Source organism: Perca fluviatilis, chromosome 1, assembly GCF_010015445.1.
Source record: "Perca fluviatilis chromosome 1, GENO_Pfluv_1.0, whole genome shotgun sequence".
NCBI lineage: Eukaryota > Metazoa > Chordata > Actinopteri > Perciformes > Percidae > Perca > Perca fluviatilis.
This window is the reverse complement of record NC_053112.1, coordinates 4,599,014-4,620,881: the sequence shown is the minus strand read 5'-3', so window position 1 is coordinate 4,620,881 and position 21,868 is coordinate 4,599,014. Positions and strand designations below refer to the sequence as shown.

Here is a 21,868-nt window from a genome sequence, read left to right as displayed (position 1 = left end):
GCGCAAACGTTCCCTGGTGCTATTTTGCCGTTTCAGAAAACAATTCCACCACAGACCAGGAAAAACCTGGTCTAAAGTCAGTGGCGCTAGTCTAAAGTCAGTGGTGCTAGTCTAAAGTCAGTGGTGCTAGTCTAAAGTCAGTGGCGCTAGTCTAAAGTCAGTGGTGCTAGTCTAAAGTCAGTGGTGCTAGTCTAAAGTCAGTGGTGCTAGTCTAAAGTCAGTGGTGCTAGTCTAAAGTCAGTAGCGCTAGTCTAAAGTCAGTGGCGCTAGTCTAAAGTCAGTGGTACTAGTCTAAAGTCAGTGGTACTAGTCTAAAGTTAGTAGCGCTAGTCTAAAGTCAGTAGCGCATTATTCAGATGCTATTTTAGGGGCGCATGCTTGGCCATAATGTAGTGTGCGCACAACGCGCATACACTTTGCTTCTCTCATCTACACACGCAGCAGTTCCCATTTTTGCAAACCATACATGAATACAAGGAAAATTATTACTGAAAATGCGCTTCAAGTGTTTGGATAGGTCAGGAGGCACTTTACAGTACAGTCCTCAAAAAGTCCCAGCATTCTTTGTGGCTTGTTGTGTTTTACACAACATTTCCATGAATCATGGATGCGTTGATGACATAAATGAAGAAATATAAGGGGACTTAAGGAGACGTGATGTTGAACTATGGTGGGATTGGACAATCTGGTGGTGTGGAGCAGGTGGACGGAGATGGAGGGGGGGAGGAGGAAGGGGCACAACAGGAGCAGGTGGTGCGTTTGGAGGCCCACGCTCCATGGCTGCAGCAATCCTCTCCAGACTTGAGGAGATGCACCCGAGAGGCCGTAGCAGGACTGGACTGGCCATCTGGCATACCGGGCATTTTCCCGGTGGGCCGGCGCACTTTTGGGCCGAATCGCCGATATAAATAGGCCTTTTTTTAATTTTTTGGGCCGGGCCGGCCCATAAAGAACTTACAGCGGCCCATTGGTTAATTTTCTTTATTGGCACTAGCCTGACCCAATCAAATCCAGGAACCCCCTTCCCCACTCCGGGCCGCAAATTTACGAATCCCACTATGGCCACGCCTCCCGGCCCTGAGACACGAGCTGTAGGCTAATAGTTGCTGGAAGTTTAGCATCCACGTTAAAATGGACAAACGTGCAACGGAGGTGCACATAAATTACAGGAGAAAAAGATTAAGAATCTACAGGCGGAGTCCTCAAAATGTGCCAACATTTCTGACATGTTTTGGGCTGTAGTAGCTGCTTCAACATCAGCATTACCTGAAGCCAAGGAGGAGAGGTGGCTGGCTATACAGAGAAGCAGAAAAAACAACATGACAGGGAAGAAGCCGAGGAGGAGGAGAGTGACCATGACAGGGCCATGGGAGCGAGTGAGGAAAAGATGGAAGAGAGAGTAGATGACGATGTGGTTAGGAATAGGCAAATTAACAGGGACTCTCAGGAAGGGAGTGTGTGTGTGTGTGTGTGTCACGTTATAACGGCAACAAGCAGTTTGGCTGTAACATTAAAGTTAGTGGCTGTCAGGCAGGGGCGGATCTAGAAAAATATTTCTGGAGTGGCGAGAGGGGGGCAGGAATTTTTGAGGGATGGCAACATATGGCAGACGTATATATACTGAATTTAAAGGACCCTAGGGTGAATTACTCTGAACCATCACTTTAATCACAGTTATCACAGTTTGATGAGAAATAGTGTGTACACACTACAAAAGGGCACAGGCTGCCATTTACAAACTCATACAGACAAACTTAATCTTTTATTCTTATTATCTTTTATATAATTTGAGGTGACCGTACAATGTGATCTCACTTAATAGGAGATAGAAGTGTGATAGAGGTAAGGGGCTTTATCACAGGACAGGCATTAAGGTAAGACCCAGGTGATGAGTGGCAGATGTGTGAGAGGGGAAGTTTTTCGGGAACAGTTTTTGACTGACTGCAGTCGGACATTGGCGATTCGCGCTCGTAAATTGTCAAATTGGCCGTAACTTTTAATTCGTTGCTGCCAACTGGGGTGGCAGCAGGGGTGGCAAGGCTTTCTTTTAGGGTGGCTTGGCCACCCTATGCCACCCCGGTAGATCTGCCCCTGCTGTCAGGTAACCTAACTGTTTAAGCTTACATTGAAAATGCTAGCGGTTAGCCTGTTGGGTAGCTGAAAAGTCTGTGTGATCTCTAAAATCAGTGATGATACAAGCATCAGTGTTCCTTGAATGGCTTAATTAGCTTCTCTTGTATTGGTGCTCTTTTCCAGGGCATATACTACTCTCAGCTTTATTGGAGCTTTTGGGAAGGGTTATGGTTATGGTATTTAGAAGACACCTGTGTCCAAAGCAACAAAATATGAATCTTACAATAGTTAAAATTAACAGTAAACAGTTTTTAAAGTTGCTAAGCCAATATTAAGCAAAATAGTAATAACAATAATGACAATACAGTATTAAATATCAATAATAAAAATATCATAAATATACAAATCATAAGAATTAATGAATTATTTAAGTGTAAGATCAACAGATTAGTCTTGAGAACCCTCTTGAAGGATCCAAAACTATCACATGATCGCTGAACACTAGGCAACTCATATCATAGAATGCACGCATATTTTAAGAGGATATCTGCAGGGAATGTGTCTGACCAATCACGGTGGGTGTGGGCTGCCTGGGCCAAAAATGCCAGGGCCAATTTTTTGTCCCAGTCCAGCCCTGGGCCGCAGCAACATCGCCACACAATCAAGACGCGCATTTATTACTTTGCCGCATCCCAGACAGCTCCCGCTGGTGTGTGCCAGGCAAATCCGCCATCATAATAGCAATCCGCCATGGAACAAGCGCGCCTGCTCTTAAAGGGAATGTGAGATGACGCTCTGATTGATTTATTGCACACCCAAACCACACCTAGCTACTTCAGACCAACCCATTTTAGATTTGCGTCGGGCGCAAGAGTCATTTATCCTGCCGGCATAATAGCAACAGGGCCTGAGATCCACCCACAAAGCTACTTGCGTTTCACGTTTGATATTTGCGTTTCAGATCGTTAAAATAGGGCCCTAAGAAAGAAAGTGTATTTAGCAGTACTCCATAAAGGATGCTGAAGCCAGCATTCACTGTGAGATAATAAAAAACCAGATAAAGGTCTCAGCCACAATCCTGAACCCAGCGTCCAGTTCTTGTGTCTCTCAGCTCTACACCCCCAACACATCAGACACACAACAGAGTCCCGGAGCAGTGTAGAGAGGTATCTCCAGGTTCCAGGCGCCCACAGGAAGTGGCTTACAAATATATATTTATATATTAAGACTTGGAAAATGTAAAATGATCCTTACAACTCAGGCACCAAAACATAGAATGTTGTTGTTATGTAATTAATATTAATAAAGAGACAGTTTGACTGTAGATGTATGTCAGATATCTGTTGGTTAGTTTCATGCCACCACTCTCTGTTGATGCAGATTGTACGGTGGCCCAGACGGTTCAAAACAAATGCAAAAGCCACAACACCAATATAACGGAAATGAGCGACGACTTTGGTGTTGTAGTGTTTGCATTAGTGTTGACCCGGCTGGGCCACTGTATGTTTTAGTTTGCTGTCATGAGTTTAGAGACTGTTGTTCCTCCATCATTTAATAATGAACCTGTTGTTCTGTTTCTTCTTCTTTTGGGGCTTCAGTCTTCCTTCAGTGTGGACTCTTTGGAGTTGTGTCAGTGTCTCCAGCTGCCATCAGAGTGCTGACTGACAGCTTCTGTAACGCTGCCAGCTGCTTCTGACAGGAAGAACTACAGCTCAGACCGGCCCTCTGCTCTGACGTCAGACTGACATTTCTAGGTTTGGATTTAAAGGTGTGAGGAAGTGATGAACACAGACAGCAGCAGCGTCTGTCAGAGTCTGCAGACGGAGGAGGAGGAGGTCTCTCTGACCTCATCTGGACGGGACTTTAACAGGTGAGCAGCCTGACAGGTAACATTACACACCTTTGATGAAGACACTCTGCTGTTGCTCCTTATTTTTGGGGGATTCATAAAATACGTCAACACTGGTGTTTACTGTTTGTAGATCTGAATACTCACTAATTAATTTACTAATTATTCTGTGAGTTGTGACTTTTTGGCCAAAGTGAGACTTTATATGTTCAGTGGAGTCAGATTTAATCAACGGAAACAAGTTAGATTTGAATCCCTTCACTTCTGAGAAATGAGGGAGTGTCTTTCTGCTCCTACAGCCTGAAGACTCTCTGACTGAACCTTGATCGGCTGGTTACTCTCTGACAGCACAAAACTACACCCCCACAGCTGGTTGTAGTCTTTACCTGGAGACAAAGTCTTTTAATCCTCAACTACAGACTGAATGAAAATACATCCAGAGGTTTCTGAAGAGACAAGTTCAAACCTGCAAAAACATTAAAGTTATAATAGCTGGCCCATAGGTAAGGTAGCCATCCAGAGGTCCAGTTCATAAGGATTCACTGGGCTACATGTATGTTTAACATTAAAACATGATTACAGTTGTTATTTAAATGGCTTAGTATTATATGCATTAAAAAAGGTATGTATAAAGGCTTTAGGCCACCCTACACATTATTGTAGGCCCAGTTTAATATGCAACTTCATTTGATATAGTATATGTAGTAGGGGGTCCCTGCCCCGTCTCTCTTTCAGTTAATGGGTCCGTGGCTGAAAAACGTTGAAGAGCCAGATTTAATCAGATTTAAACATGAATGCTTGTTGGTCAGCCTTGGAGAAACATGGCAATGAGAATGAATTATTTCCTCTCTGTTGAGCTCAGTCTGAAGCTGACAGGAAACAATAGTTGAGACTGTGATTATTAACAGAGACACAGCTAACACAACCAAACTGGTCTGATCAGGGGGAACCAGCACACTTGGGTCACACACACACACACACACACACACACACACACACAGTCACACACACTCAGCTAACCCGACCAACCGGTCTGATCAGGTGAACCAGCACACCTGGGTCACATGTTAGACACCGCATACACCGTCTCTGTTGTCTCAGACGCCTCTTGATCAAACAGATAGACCTCCATTTGAATCAACACAGCTGTCATACAGCGGCCATGTTGGGACTCAAACTGCAGATGACTTTCTGGAGCCTCAGCAGTGAGGCACAAATACGTACTAAACATCTGAGAGAAAAGAAAGACTTGAAGATGATTTTTTGTCTTTTATTGACAGAATACAGTTGAGATCAGGGACGTGCACAGACAGGAAAGAGGAGGAACTGAAGGTTTTAGAGTTAGCTCTATACCTCTATACATAAAAGAATAACTAATTCACAATGCTATGCACAGCACAGATACAGTACAATATACTGTGCTTCTATTATTGATTGAAACATTAGAGAGAGAGAGAGAGAGAGAAAAAAAAAAAAACAGAGAGAAAAAAAAAAAAAAAAAAAAAAAAAGAAAAATTTTTTTTGATTTTTACAAAACACTTTATTTACATAATTATAATTTGTGCAGGTTCACAATTAAATAAAGTGCTAATGCAATAAAATCTCAGTAGATGTTTTTAAAAGAAAAATATTATCTGATAAAAACTTGTGCAAAAACCAGCTCATCATCAACCACCGAACAAACAATGTCATTAAAACACCAGCGTAGTTTAAAAGCATCGATGTCTCCGATATGTTTGTAGAACCTGAACTCTAACCAGAGTCTGGCCCTGATGTTACAGAGCCAGACTGCCCTGGCCTCCTGCCCCTCCCTGTTCTCCACCCTGTTCTTTCTGCTGATATAAATCGCCATTTTTGCTTCACCTGAAAGGTAGTTCAGGAACTGCCATTTTTCTTTTTGTGCCTTTTTATAAACAGCTCCCATAATAAAAACCCTCTCAGTAAAAACTACATTAAAAAGACTAAAAACCAAAGTTAAAAGAGAGAAGAACTCAGTGAGTCTCTTACACCCAGTAAACATATGGTACACAGTCTCTCGCAGGCTACAGAACAGGCACTGGCTAAGAACAGTCGGGTTAAGAACAGAGATAAAAGCATTGGAGGCAACAGCACCATGTAGAATCCTCCACTGGAGGTCAGCGGTCCGTTTTTTGAGGGGAGGCTTGTATAAAACCCTCCACTGGGGACAAGGATGCCCCCCCCCCCCAACCTGTCATTCCAGACAGTGGGGGGTCTGCCACTCAGTCCTTTTTTATTGATGGCTTTCACACAGTTCTGGTAGAGTGTCACTTTGTCTGCTCCGTGCAGGGTGAGCTTGCCCGGGCTACTGACAGCTAGCAGGGGGCCGGTCTCCTCTCCAAACTCTGGGCTCATGTAGACTTCTGGGAACGGGTCTGTGGGGTCCGGCATAGTCTCCCCCCGGCTGTACTCCATGAGGAGCCTCCTCTCTCTCCCACTCAGCTTCTGGGTTCATAGGTTGAGGATTCGTTGTGTGACCCGGATGGAGGTCAGACCCAGGAGAGAGCCCAGAGCCCCGGCCCCCGATAGTCCAGGCCCTGCTGCCTCCACTAGCTGCTGCAGGCTCAGGGTCCTGGATCGGTTCAGGGCTGCCAGCAGCCCGGGCACCCCGCTGCAGATGTCCAGTCTGCTCCCGTTGACCAGCGGCTCCTTCAACAACCAGTGCAGAGAGTCAGACCTATCATTCAACGTACAGTTAAAAAGGGCCCACGATTTAAAAACGCCCTGATAAAAAGGAGGAAACCCACTTAACTTAAAAAATTTAGGATCAGTTAAGAACAGAGCAGCATCCAGCCCCAGTTTACTCACATGTCTGAGGATACAGCTGGTCACGTTCCTCCACACCAAGTCAGGCGGCCCCGTCAAAAACTTTTGTATAAACTGAAGCCTGAAAGTGGCCGTTCTGCTGGCCAGGTGGACAAGGCCCTGTCCCCCCTCCTCTCTTGGTAAAAACAGCACCCCCTGTGGCACCCAGTGTAGACCCCCCCCCAAAAAAAATCCACCATTTTTCGCTGTATCTGAGCTAGTAGACCTGCCGGGGGGTCCACACAAGCTAAACGGTGCCACAACAGGGATGCAACCAGATTATTCAGAACTAAAACTCGACCTCTATAAGACATCTGAGGGAGTAGCCACTTCTCATTTTATTTTCAATTTTGTCCATGACGGTCTCCCAGTTTCTCCGCACCACGACCTCAGTACCGAGGAACAGACCGAGATATTTTAAACCGTCCTTTTTCCAGACCAGGTCCTGGGGGAGAACCGGGAGACCGTCATGCCATTCACCAACAGCGAGGGCTTCACTTTTTTGCCAGTTCACCCTCGCTGCAGATAAAATATTAAAACCCGAAACAGTGTTTTCTAAAATATCCAACTCATGCTGGCTCTTAATAAAAACAATGACATCATCAGCATAAGCCGATAAAACCATGTTCTCACTAAAAGCAGGTAAAATCAGACCCTCAATGTTGTGGCGTAGTCTGCAGAGGAGGGGTTCTAGGGAGAGTGCGTAGAGCATCCCGGACAGAGCACAGCCCTGCCGGACGCCTCTACACACTCTAAAAGGAGCACACAGACTGCCGTTAAACTTCAGCACACTCTCAACCTCACTGTACAACACCTGGATCTTGGCTATGAAACCAGCGCTGAACCCAAACCTCCCCATTACTTTCCAGAGGAAGCTGTGCTCAACGCGGTCAAAAGCCTTTTCCTGGTCCAGAGAAATCAGACCAGTGTTAAACCCCAACGAGCTGGAGACCTCCAAAACATCCCGAATGAGGTGGCCATTGTCCACCATGGACCTGCCGGGCACACAGTAGGTCTGGTCCCGATGGATGACCTGCTCCATAGCTCTCCCCAGCCTGGAGGCAAAGACCTTGGACAGAAGCTTGTAATCCACACACAGCAAAGACACAGGGCGCCAGTTTTTGATGTCCTGCAGGTTTCCTTTTTTAGGCAGCAGCGTAACAACTGCCCTGCGGCAGGACATGGGCATGGAGCCAGAGGCCAGACTTTCATTAAAAACATCTAAAATATCGTGCGCAAAGATGTCCCAGAAGGCTTTAAAAAACTCGACTGTGAGGCCATCAATGCCTGGGGCACGTCCCCCCTGCATACTCTGCAGGGCAGCGTGGACCTCCTGCAGTTGAATGGGCGCCTCAAGACAGGAGTTGGTCTCCTCAGAGACCTGAGGTAGCCCACTCAGGAACTCCTCCTGTAGAGCCTCCTGCTCCTCATACTCACTAGAGTACAGAGAGGAGTAAAACTCTACAGCTCGCCTTCTGATCTGCCTCGGCTCCATGATCTCCTGCCCTGTGTCTGAGAGCAGTGTGTGGATTACCCGCCTCTGCCCATTCTTCCTCTCCAGGCCGAAGAAGAAGCTAGAGGGAGCATCCATCTCTGAGATGGTCTGGAATCGGGACCTGACCAGTGCACCCTGTACTTTAACGTCCAGCAGGTCTGCTAAAGCTAGCTTTTAGATTTTGAGGACTTCAAAATGTCCTCGATCTCCTGTGGACTCACTTAACTTCTCTAGTTCCACTATATCACTCTCCAGGTCCTGCATAGATCTGGTGATGTCACGTGTGACGTTGAGGGTGTGCTGTTGACATAAAAGCTTGATTTCTGTCTTACCATGGTCCCACCACTGCCTAAGACTGCTAAAATCACCCTTTCTCTGTCTAAAAATATCCCAAAAATAAATAAGGACCTCTCTCAAATTTTTGTCAAAAGTTAAAACCGAGTTAAAATGCCAATAGGCACTTTTCGGTTTCACATCTCTTATAAAAACATGACATAAAACCAAAGAGTGATCAGTAAAAACAGCAGGAACAATATTACACACTTTAAAAATATTAAAATGTTGTTTAAAACAATAAATACGATCAAGTCTGGCTGAGGAGATCCTACTCTCTCTGAGGTGGGACCATGTGTACTGTCGGCAGTCTGCATGCATCCTTCTCCATACATCCACCAGGCCATAGGTGGAGACCAGCCGCCCCAGAGCATGCTGGGAAGCTGGATGCGGCTCTGCATGGTTACGATCTAAAAGAGCATTTGCAGTACAGTTAAAATCCCCACCCAAGAATAAAAAATCCTCCGATGCACAATCATTTAAAACCCCACCTACCTTTTCTAAAAAGATCTTTCTCTCTGCACCGGTTGTTGGGGCATACAGGTTAATAAAAACAGCCGTAAAATGATCAAACTGAGCTCTGACTAAAAGCAGCCTCCCCTCCATAAAATGCCGGACCTCCAGTGAGACCGGAGAGAAAGCTCTGGAGAAGAGGAAGCCCACTCCTCCACTCAGAGAGGAGCCATGGCTCAGGATGGCTTCCCCTTCCCACTCTCTCCTCCAGTCGGCCTCGTTGCTGCTGTCACTGTGAGTTTCTTGTAAAAATAAAACATCAATTTTTTTCATTCTCATGGTTTCATAAATGCTGGCTCTTTTAGTTACACTCCTAGCTCCATTTACATTCAAACTTCCAACTTTAAAAACATCCATAATAATTGAGATGTTAAAAGCAACAACAATAAACAATAAATTAATCAACATTGGAGCGTACTTCATCATCTAGACGTAGTTGTTTTTTTACTTTAAGCACAAGTTTTTTCAATCTAAAACCTTCTTGAACTGTGATTTCAGAAACCTCCTTTCGGCTGTTGTGAAATCTAACAGAGGAGCAGAAAAGAACCAAATCGGGAAAATACGCTTCTATTTTTACACCTTGCTGATTCTTTGTTTGTTTTAGGAAACATTTAATTTCCTCAGCAGTATATAACTTCCTCTGTTGACTGTTACTGTAATAGGGAACTTCACTCTCGTCAGACACACATTCATCACTCTCACTACCATCCGTACACACCTTCCTCACTCTCTCCTCACTCACTCGGCTCGCCTTAGCTCACTGGAGGCGCTGTTTGATTTCCTTCTGCGTTTAGCAGGTAGTTTGGTTTTAACTGCAGCCTCTACTTCCTCCATCACCACCTCCTCCAGCACCACCTCCTCCATCACTACCTCCTCCTCCAGCACCACCTCCTCCATCACTACCTCCTCCATCACTACCTCCTCCTCCATCACCACCTCCTCCATCACTACCTCCTCCATCACCACCTCCTCCATCACCACCTCCTCCATCCTACTCACCACCTCCTCCATCACCACCTCCTCCATCACTACCTCCTCCATCACCACCTCCTCCATCACCACCTCCTCTATCTGTTCACTCCACCTAACACTTTGCACACCTACCATTTAATTTCCCTCCTCAGTCTGCACCTCCCCTGTCTCCCCAGACTGTCCCCCCTGTGTGTCCCTGACCTCCCTTGACCTCCCCTGTCCCCCCAGACTGTCTCCCCTGTGTGTGTCCCTGACCTCCCCTGTCCCCCCAGACTGTCCCCCTGTGTCCCTGACCTCCCCCTGTCTCCCCAGACTGTCCCCCTGTGTGTCCCCTGACCTCCCCTGTCTCCCCAGACTGTCCCCCCTGTGTGTCCCTGACCTCCCCTGTCTCCCCAGACTGTCCCCCCTGTGTGTCCCTGAGCTCACCTGTCCGTTCCCCAGACACCCCTTCACCTGTTTGTTTTTTTCTTTTTCTTTTCTTTCTCATCACCCACTAAACTACTCTCATCTTCACTCACACTCTCACTCACAACATCCACACTAACACCCGGTGTATTTACAGTACTACTCACCCGGTGTATTTACAGTACTATTCACCCGGTGTATTTACAGTACTACTCACCCGGTGTATTTACAGTACTATTCACCCAGTGTATTTACAGTACTATTCACCCGGTGTATTTACAGTACTATTCACCCGGTGTATTTACAGTACTATTCACCCGGTGTATTTACAGTACTACTCACCCGGTGTATTTACAGTACTACTCACCCAGTGTATTTACAGTACTATTCACCCGGTGTATTTACAGTACTATTCACCCGGTGTATTTACAGTACTATTCACCCGGTGTATTTACAGTACTACTCCCCCGGTGTATTTACAGTACTACTCACCCGGTGCGTCCGGTCAGACACGGCATCGGCACGCCGCTGTGCAGCGCGCGGAGCGGCCATCGGCCGCTCGGAGGCGGCAGCTGGCCCCGAGGCAGCAGCCCCCCCAGACGGTGGGGGGTCCGCCGCCCCGGCAGCTGACCGCTGGGCACCCGCCCCTCACCCCCCCGGTACCCCCAGGGGAGCGGGGGGCGCCCCCTCCTCGGCACCAGCTGCCCCACACGGACCGGGAGGGTCCGGATCACCTGGTCTCGGGCAGGCCCTCACCGTGTGTCCCACCTCTCCACAACCAAAACATTTCATCCCTGATGACGTTGCAAAAATCACGTATTCATAATCATCTACTTTAACATGGAACCGGAGGTTCAACTCCTCGTCCCGATGGTTCAGTATCATATAGAGCTGTCTACGGTGAGACACCACGTGCTTCAGCAACGGAGATTTACATCCAGACAGGATCTTTTTAACGGGGGAGACTATCTTCCCGTGTCTGGACAACTCTCTGCTGAGGAAGCCATCAGAGATGAACGGTGGGACGTTGGACAGGACCACCTTGGTGGCTGGTTGAGTGAGCGGCAGCACCTGAACAAACATTTCACACACGGTGATGCCCCGCCGATGACTTGGTTCTACTTTCTCCTCCCGGTCCAGGAAGATCCCCCGCGCGCGCCGTTCATCCGAAGGGCCGCCATAATACTACCGTGCCCGACCTTCTCCCCCACAGCTAGACTAATGTCCTCCACGCTGCACGGGAAACTAGGACAGATCTTGATGCCATGTTTCCTGGTGAGCGTGGAGAACCCCTCTCCATTCACCATGGCGGCCGCACACGCCGACCGGCGAGACGCCGGCAGGAGACAAAACCACCCAAATAAACCTAAAACTAAACACCAAAAAGTACTACAAATAAAAGATAAAGTGACCTACACCGTTAAACTAAACAATACTAAATGAAATTATCAACAAAGGAAAAAAGAAAAGTAAGAAAAACCTACAAATCCCCACAGCTCACTCACACACGCTCTCAACTCAGAGAGAGAGAGAGAAGGAGAGAGAGAGAGAGAGACAGAGAGACAGAGAGAGACAGAGAGATTTGATTTTTAAAGGAACTTTATTTAATCAATGTTCCCTTCTGTTATTTACAAAAAAAAAACTGTTCAACAGGCCAATAAATACATACAGACATAAACACTCAACTACATGACATCAGCTCCTGAGAGAAGAGGAGCTGGTCTCCTTCTACAGAGCACAACACATCACCATGGGCCCAGATCACCCTGAACTCCTCCACATCCTTCATCTCTGCATAATAATTAAAATCAATCCTGATTCTGGCTTTCACCATCCGAGCAAACAGGAGATTTACATTAACATCAACAGAGTCATCCACCTTCCTCTTCCTACTCACATACACCGCCATCTTTGATTGGCCCAGGATGAAATTCAACAACTGACATTTATATTTAGCAATTTTTCTATACCTGAACCCAAGGATGAACATGTTTTTAGAAAAGACCTCCCCCACCTTACTGAACAGCTTATCCAGCAGTAAGAACAACGGAGGCAGGCGCACACACTCACAGTAACAATGAAACACAGTTTCTGTCTCATCACAGTAGGGACATTTATCACTAGCACCAGGACTAATTACAGACACAAACTTATTGACTGCCACTATCCCGTGTAGCACTCTCCACTGAAGGTCAGCTACTCTCTTTGTTAACGGGGGCTTATATAAACTCCTCCACGCAGGTTGGACATCAGCCACCCAACCCAGATGCCCTCGCCACGGTGTGTCAACCCGTTGGTGGAGCTTACTTTTATTTAAGCACAGCACCATCATCTTATAAAAACCCTTCCCTTTCACCTCCTTCATGTCTAAAATGCAGTGCTTTACATTTAAAAAACGACCAACATAGTGATCCAGACATGGACAGACACATAAATCAGGGAAGGAGTCCTCAGTCTGAGGTGTGGTCAGACCACCAGTATATTGCTCCAACATGATGGATTCATGTCCGGTCAGTTTGTGCTTCCAGTAGTCCAACAGTTTGGTGATGATCCTGACGGATCTCACCCCCAGAACAGCTGCCAAAGCAGCAGCATTGTCTAGTTTATGTCCTGTGATGTCCACCACCGTCTCCAAGGTGAGCACCCGTGCTCTGCAGAACGTGTCCGTGATGGCTGAACCAGCCCAGCAGGGGTAATCCAGCCGGTCCCCGTAGACCACCGGCTCCTGCAGCAGCCAGTGTAGGGAGTCTCCTTGCAGCCGTCTCTCCTTGACCACCAGCTTCCACACGGTGAACAAGCCTCGATAGAAAGGAGGTAAAAACTGGACACTCAGCTTCCTGGCGTCCATCAGGAACAGCGAATCCGTTAATCTAAAACCTTTAAAACTGTTCAGCACCCAGTGGGCCAGAGGTCTCCAGACCAGGTCCTTAGGGCCATAGAGCAGCCTCTGGAGGAACTGCAGGCGGAAAGCAGCGCCCCTGCTGGCCAAATGTACCAGTCCTTGTCCTCCTTCTTCCAGTGGAAGGAACAGAACAGACTGGGGAATCCAGTGCAGCTTGTCCCAAAAGAAATGAACTAAAACAGCTTGAATTTTAGCAAGCAAATTAGAAGGGGGGTCCACACAAGACAGTTTATGCCACAGAGAGGAAGCCAGCAGATTGTTAATAACCAGAGTCCTCCCTCTGTAGGACATGCTCGGTAAGAGCCACTTCCACCACCGCTTCACTCTTAGCCCAATTAACCTTGGCAGAAGAGATGTGATTAAAAACACTCACATTTGCTACCAAAGTACTGATATCTGCTTGTTTATTTAAAACAATCACGACATCGTCAGCATAAGCTGAAAGTTTAACAGCTGAAGCACACCCAGGGAAATAGACACCCAAAAGTTCATTCCTGAGCTTATGAAGCAGAGGCTCAATAGCCAGGGAATAAAGCATCCCCGACAGAGAGCATCCCTGCCGTACCCCTCTCTGCACATTAAAAGGTGCAGCCAAACCACCATTAACCTTCAATATACTCGCAATGTCACGGTACAGTACCCGAATCTTAGCTATGAAAACTGGGCTGAAACCAAAAGCATTGAGCGTGTGCCACAAGTACTGATGTTCAACCCGGTCAAAAGCCTTTTCCTGGTCTATGGAAATAAGACCAGTATCCATAGCCAGTGAGCTAGAGACGTCCAAAACATGCCGAACTAGAGTGATATTATCACTCATTAACCTGCCGGGCACACAGTAGGTCTGCTCGATACGTATGAACCACTTCACTCATCACCTCCCGAAAACGGCGAGAAGCCTTGGACAGGATCTTGTAGTCCCCACACAGCAGAGAAACAGGTCTCCAGTTCTTTATCTCCTGCAGATCTCCCTTCTTCGGCAGCAGGGTGATGACTGCCCTTCTGCAGCTCAGCGGCAGACGTCCTCTGCTCAGGCTGTCCTGGAACACCTCCAGCAGATCCTCTCCAACCACGGGCCAGAAGGTCTTATAAAAATCCACAGGCAGCCCGTCGATGCCTGGTGCCTTCCCGTTCCCCAGGCTCATCAGAGCCACATGCAGCTCGTTCAGGGACAGATGGTCGTCCAGCACGGTGTTGTTATCAGCTCCCACCTGAGGAAGGCCATCGTAGAAAGGAGCAGCTGACTCAGTGTCTTCCACATACTCCTCTCTGAACAGGTCTTTATAAAACGATGTGGCATACCTCCTGATCTCAGGCGTCCCCGTGTCATTACCTCCATCTGCGGAGCGTAGGGAGTGGATGATCTTTCTCTGCCCGTTCTTTCGCTCCAGACCAAAGAAGAACTGCGAGGGGGCATCCATCTGGGAGGCGTTCATGAAGCGGCAGCGGACCAGAGCCCCCTGTGCTGTGATGCCCAACAGGTTGGCTAAAGCAGCCTTTTTGACTTTAAGAGCTTCAACATGCCCTTGATTTCCTGTGGAATCCACCAACTCCTGTAACTCCACTACTTCTATCTCCAGGTCTTGAAGAGACCTGGTAATGTGCTTGGTGACATTGCGAGTATATTGCTGACAAAAAAGTTTCACCTGAACCTTCCCAATATCCCACCACTGCTGCAACGATGGGAAACTGGACTTTTGGCTCTGGTGTATACCCCACACACACGCAAACCCCTCTTTAAAAGAGTTATCGTTTAAAAGTCCAGTATTAAAGTGCCAATATGCGCTGTGCAATTTTACATTTTGAATATAAACAAAGCACTGGACAAGACAATGGTCACTAAAACCAACAGGAGTAATTACACACTGCTTAAAAACACCAAAATGGTGTTTAAAACAATAAAACCTGTCCAGCCTGGCCAAAGACAACATGTTGTCTCTGGAGTGACTCCAGGTGTACTGCCTGGCGTTCAGGTGAAACCCTCTCCACACATCCTTCAGCTCACAGCCCTCCATCAGACGCCTTACGGTCGGGCTGAGGAGGCAGGATGAGGCTCCAGGTGGTTACGGTCTAAAGTGGGGTTCTCTGTGCAGTTAAAATCACCTCCCAAAAACAAAAAATCATCAGTACAATCCTGAATGACATCACACAAAAGGTTTAAAAATGTCATTCGTTCAACGGCCAGAACTGGAGCATACACATTTATAAAAATAAGGTTTACATTTTCATACTGAACCTTAATTTTTATGATATGCCCACACATGATCTCCTCCACACTAAAGGAGCAGGGCCGAAAGCCCTTAGAGAAGAGCACCCCGACCCCCCCACTGTTGGAGGCCTTATGGCTGAGAATAACCTCCCCCGGCCACTGCTTCCTCCAATCACTCTCATTCTCCACATTACTGTGAGTCTCTTGCAAAAAAATAACATCAAGAGCTTTGAGCTCCATCAGTTTAAAAAGAGAAGCTCTTTTAACATCGCTTCTTGCTCCATTAATGTTTAACGATCCAATTTTTAGTTCCGCCATTAAAAAGGAAAAAGCAAAAACAAAAACACACACAACATGTATGTGGAGAAACATATTACACCTAATCATCATCCTCAATCAGTTGAGCTCTGACTTTGGTGACCAGTTTCTTGAGGCGGTAACCCTCTTGTTTAGTGAACCCTTCTGTATCTGTCCTGAGCCAGGCCACAGACCTGATGAACCCTCTGAGATCAGGGAAGAACTGCTCGGTCTTAACTGCCTTGATCCCTTTAGTGTCCTGCAGGAACTTCTTAATTTTATCCAGAGGATAAATAGTTAACTCTTCTGCTTGGGATGCAGTCCACTCACATTCCTCCTCATCATCCTCATCCTCATCACTCAGATCCTCCAGCAGCTTTTTAGCTTTTGACTCACTCTGCTCCTTGTGAGCACTGCTCTTTCTTTTGCTGGAACCTTTAATGATCTCCATCTCTTCAGACAGATTTTCAGCCAAATCAACATCAGCCACATTAATAACCTCCTGACTGCAGCCTTTTCCTTTAGCACTGCCTTTCTTTTTCCCTGTCTGTTTATTATTGTCTGGTTTGTCATTAGACTGGGCATGGCCTTCGTTTACACTCTCACTATGTTCAACATTTCCCTCTTTTTCCTGCGTGTCTGTTTCTGTAACCTGTGCAGTTTCTGCACTCTGTTGCACACCTGCCGAGTCTGAGTCAGCCGCAGGAGGCGCAACACCTGAGTCTGAGCCCCCCGGAGGCGGCTCTGCGGCCCGATCGGCCGAACCGCCCGGCCCATCGGGACCGGGGGCCGGATCCGCGGTACCGCCCGGCCCATCGGGACCGGGGGCCGGATCCGCGGGACCGGGGGCCGGCCGGCGCGGACAGGAACGGACCAAATGACCCTCCTCCCCGCATCCAAAACACTTCATCGTATCCGACGTTGCAAACACAACATAAGTGAAACCGTCAACTTTAAAACTGAACGTTAAATTTAGATCCGCCGCGTTGTCTTTTAAAATCATGAAGACTTGTCTTCTGTGACACATTACGTGCCTGAGTTTTGGTGACTTGCACCCGAGCGGAACCATTTTAATGGGAGACATCAGCTGGCCGTACCGCGACAGCTCTCTGGCCAAATCGTCAGTTTTAATGAACGGAGGAGCGTTTGAAACGGTGATCCGTTTAGCCGGGCTCATAGCGGGAGAACCGGGGTGAAAGTATCCCGGATCACAACTCCTTTCTCCACCACAGTGTCAACTTTCACCACATCATCCAGGAAAATCACCACGGCCCTGTTCATACGGGAGGCCGACAGCACGCTGTCAAACCCCACTACCTCCCCGACAGCATAGCTGGCCTCCTCCACCGAACAGCCCACATGCGGGGAAATCCTCACCGCATGTCGGCGTGTTAGCTTCTCTAGCACCGCATGGCCGCCAGCCACGGGCATTATACCCGGCTGACAACCAAACTACCCAAACTAAACCCTCCACCAACTAATAATTAACCACCACACAACCAAATAAACACATACAAAACCCAAAATAAAGAGAAAAACAAAGATAGAAACTCACACGCTCCTGAGACTCACTCTGCACACTCACTCACGCATCCGCTCACACAGAGAGAGAGAGAGAGAGAGAGAGAGAGAGACAGAGAGAGAGAGAGAGACAGAGAGAGAGAGAGACAGAGAGAGAGAGAGAGAGAGGGACAGAGAGAGAGAGAGAGAAAGAGAGAGAGAGACAGAGACAGAGAGAGAGAGAGAGAGAGAGAGAGAGAGACACAGAGACAGAGAGACACAGAGACAGAGAGAGAGAGACAGAGAGAGACAGAGAGACAGAGAGAGACACAGAGACAGAGAGAGAGAGAGAGAGAGAGAGAGAGACACAAAGAGAGAGAGACACACAGAGAGAGAGAGAGAGACACACAGAGACAGAGAGAGAAGAGAGACACAGAGACAGAGAGAGAGAGAGAGAGAGACACAGAGATTTTTTTTTTTTGATTTTTACAAAACACTTTATTTACATAGGGTGATATCAGGTAAAATGGGCCATCAGGTAAAATGGGCCATTTAAGGTTTGGGGGTCCCAGCCCCTCTGGAATTTAGAGCCAATGACTGCAAAGGATTTCAAACTGTTGTCTTAACTGTACTTGACAAGTAACAGGTGATTTGATTGGTTTATGGTTGCTATGGTGGGCGGGGCAATAATTCAAATCAAGACTGCACCAGAAAGCTGCATGGTAAGTAGCCTGGCATACCAAATCTAACTAAACTATTATAAGGATGATAAATCTATATAAAAAAAACATGCACATAAAAAAAACTATGCTTAATATCTGTCTTGATGGCATCAATCAGAAACAATGTTGTTAGTTTGGTATATGAACATATTTTAAAAAAAACAATGTTTTTCTTGGCGGCCCAATTTACCTTAACCCACTGAGGTAAAATGGGCAACATGGTTTCAGCTAAAATGGGCCATCATCTGTGTCACTCACAAACACACATACACGTGTTTGAGTGAGTGAGTGAGTGAGTGAGTGAGAGTATGTGTACGTACGTGCGTGCACACACACACACACACACACACACACACACACACACACACACTCACCATGACCTCCCCAACAGTAATAATGGTAGTAGATATTGTTGTGTTTTCATCACACACAAACATATCAGTTATCAATTTTGAACGTGAATTTGCACATTTCGTTCTAAATGTGTTGTTCACACACACACACACACGTTCACACACACACACACACACACACACACACACACACACACACACACACACACACACACACACACAAACAGACACACACACACACACATACACACACACACACACACACACACATACACACACACACACACACCACTGACATCAGTTCACTGATCTATGCTGTTCCATAATGGACTTTTTTTAATTGCACATTTGAATATGTGGGTTTGCACCCAAAATGTTTTTTTTTTAATGGCACATATGAATGTTTGTTTAATGCAATTTAAATGTTATGTGGCTGTATAAGCAACTGTGTTTTAAAATTAATATTGATGATAAATTACTATTTCCCTTTGTAGTTTGACTGGCCCATTTTACCTGAAAAGCTGGCCCATTTTACCTGAAACTGCTCATGCAAAAAAAGTTGGCACAGCTGATGTTTCAAGAACTGTAGGGCCTAAATAATTATATATTATTACATAATTTCAACAAAAAATTATCAAAAACAGTCATTAGTAATCATAAAAACACAAGGAAAAGGCATATATGGTATTGTATTATTGTCCCAAACGATTTACCAAAAAGTGGCCCAATTTACCTGATATCACCCTAATTATAATTTATGCAGGTTCACAAATAAATAAAGTGCTAATGCAATAAAATCTCAGTAGTTGTATTTAAAGACAGAATATTATCCGATAAAAACTTGTGCAAAAACCAGCTCATCATCAACCACCGAACAAACAATGTCATTAAAACACCAACGTATTTTAAAAGCATCAATGTCTCCGATATGTTTATAAAATCTAAACTCTAACCAGAGTCTGGCCCTGATGTTACAGAGCCAGACTGCCCTGGCCTCCTGCCCCTCCCTGTTCTCCACCCTGTTCTTTCTGCTGATATAAATCGCCATTTTTGCTTCACCTGAAAGGTAGTTCAGGAGCTGCCATTTATCTTTTTGTGCCTTTTTATACACAGCTCCCATAATAAAAATCCTCTCAGTAAAAACTACGTTAAAAAGACTAAAAACCAAAGTTAAAAGAGAGAAGAACTCAGTGAGTCTCTTACACCCAGTGAACATGTGGTAGACAGTCTCTCGCAGGTTACAGAACAGGCACTGGCTAAGAACAGTCGGGTTAAGAACAGAGATAAAAGCATTGGAGGCGACAGCACCATGTAGAATCCTCCACTGGAGGTCAGCGGTCCGTTTTTTTTGAGGGGAGGCTTGTATAAAACCCTCCACTGGGGACAAGGATGCCCCCAGCCTGTCATTCCAGACAGTGGGGGGTCTGCCACTCAGTCCTTTTTTATTGATGGCTTTCACACAGTTCTGGTAGAGTGTCCCTTTGTCTGCTCCGTGCAGGGTGAGCTTGCCCGGGCTACTGACAGCTAGCAGGGGGCCGGTCTCCTCTCCAAACTCTGGGCTCATGTAGACCTCTGGGAACGGGTCTGTGGGGTCTGGCATAGTCTCCCCCCGGCCGTACTCCATGAGGAGCCTCCTCTCTCTCCCACTCAGCTTCTGGGTCCATAGGTTGAGGATTCGTTGTGCGACCCGGATGGAGGTCAGACCCAGGAGAGAGCCCAGAGCCCCGGCCCCCGATAGTCCAGGCCCTGCTTCCTCAACCAGCTGCTGCAGGCTCAGGGTCCTGGATGCGGTTCAGGGCTGCCAGCAGCCGGGCGCACCCGCTGCAGATGTCCAGTCTGCTCCCGTTGACCAGCGGCTCCTTCAACAACCAGTGCAGAGAGTCAGACCTATCATTCAATGTACAGTTAAAAAGGGCCCACGATTTAAAAACGCCCTGATAAAAAGGAGGAAACCCACTTAACTTTAAAGATTTAGGATCAGTTAAGAACAGAGCAGCATCCAGCCCCAGTTTACTCACATGTCTGAGGATACAGCTGGTCACGTTCCTCCACACCAAGTCAGGCGGCCCTGTCAAAAACTTTTGTATAAACTGAAGCCTGAAAGTGGCCGTTCTGCTGGCCAGGTGGACAAGGCCCTGTCCCCCCTCCTCTCTTGGTAAAAACAGCACCCCTGTGGCACCCAGTGTAGACCCCCAAAAAAAATCCACCATTTTTGCTGTATCTGAGCTAGTAGACCTGCGGGGGTCCACACAAGCTAAACGGTTCCCACAAAAGGGATGCAACCAGATTATTCAGAACTAAAACTTCGACCTCTATAAGACATCTGAGGGAGTAGCCACTTCCATTTGTTCATTTTATTGTCAATTTTTTCCATGACGGTCTCCCAGTTTCTCCGCACACCACCTCAATTACCGAGGAACAGACCGAGATATTTAAAACCGTCCCTTTCCCAGACCAGGTCCTGGGGAGAACGGAGACCGTCATGCCATTCACCAACAGCGAGGGCTACACTTTTTGCCAGTTCACCCTCGCTGCAGATAAAATATTAAAACCCAAAACAGTGTTTTCTAAAATGTCCAACTCATGCTGGCCTTTAATAAAAACAATGGCGTCATCAGCATAAGCCGATAAAACCATGTTGTCACTAAAACCAGGTAAAATCAGACCCTCAATGTTGTGGCGTAGTCTGCAGAGAGGAGGTTTCTAGGGAGAGTCGTTAGAGCATCCGGACAGAGCACAGCCCTGCCGGACGCCTCTACACACTCTAAAGGGAGCACACAGACTGCCGTTAAACTTCAGCACACTCTCAACCTCACTGTACAACACCTGGATCTTGGCTATGAAACGCGCTGAACCCAAACCTCCCCATTACTTTCCAGAGGAAGCTGTGCTCAACCAGCGGTCAAAAGCCTTTTCCTGGTCTAGAGAAATCAGACCAGTGTTAAACCCCACCGAGCTGGAGACCTCCAAAACATCCCGAATGAGGTGGACATTGTCCACCATGGACCTACCGGGCACACAGTAGGTCTGGTCCGATGGATGACCTGCTCCATAGCTCTCCCCAGCCTGGAGGCAAAGACCTTGGACAGAAGCTTGTAATCCACACACAGCAAAGACACAGGGGCCAGTTTTTGATGTCCTGGAGGTTTCCTTTTTTAGGCAGCAAGCGTAACAACTGCCCTGCGGACAGGACATGGGCATGGAGCCAGAGGCCAGACTTTCATTAAAAACATCTAAAATATGGTCGTGCAAAGATGTCCCAGAAGGCTTTAAAAACTTCGACTGTGGGGCCATCAATGCCTGGGGCGCGCTCTCCCCTGCATACTCTGCAGGGCAGCGTGGACCTCCTGCAGTTGAATGGACGCCTCAAGACAGGAGTTGGTCTCCTCCAGAGACCTGAGGTAGCCCACTCAGGAACTCCTCCT

At 47.0% G+C, this 21,868-nt stretch overlaps 1 protein-coding gene across 1 annotated transcript in view; it reads left to right on the top strand.

Annotated features, from left to right (window-relative positions):
- The first annotated feature begins 3,698 nt into the window (after nucleotides 1–3,698).
- Nucleotides 3,699–21,868, top strand: part of LOC120568286 (NACHT, LRR and PYD domains-containing protein 3-like) — a 73,288-nt gene continuing 55,118 nt past the window's right edge. Inside the window, exon 1 of the mRNA XM_039815687.1 lies at nucleotides 3,699–3,943. Coding sequence (XP_039671621.1) covers nucleotides 3,855–3,943 — 89 coding nt within the window. The 5' untranslated portion in view covers nucleotides 3,699–3,854. The remainder of the gene's footprint in view (nucleotides 3,944–21,868) is intronic.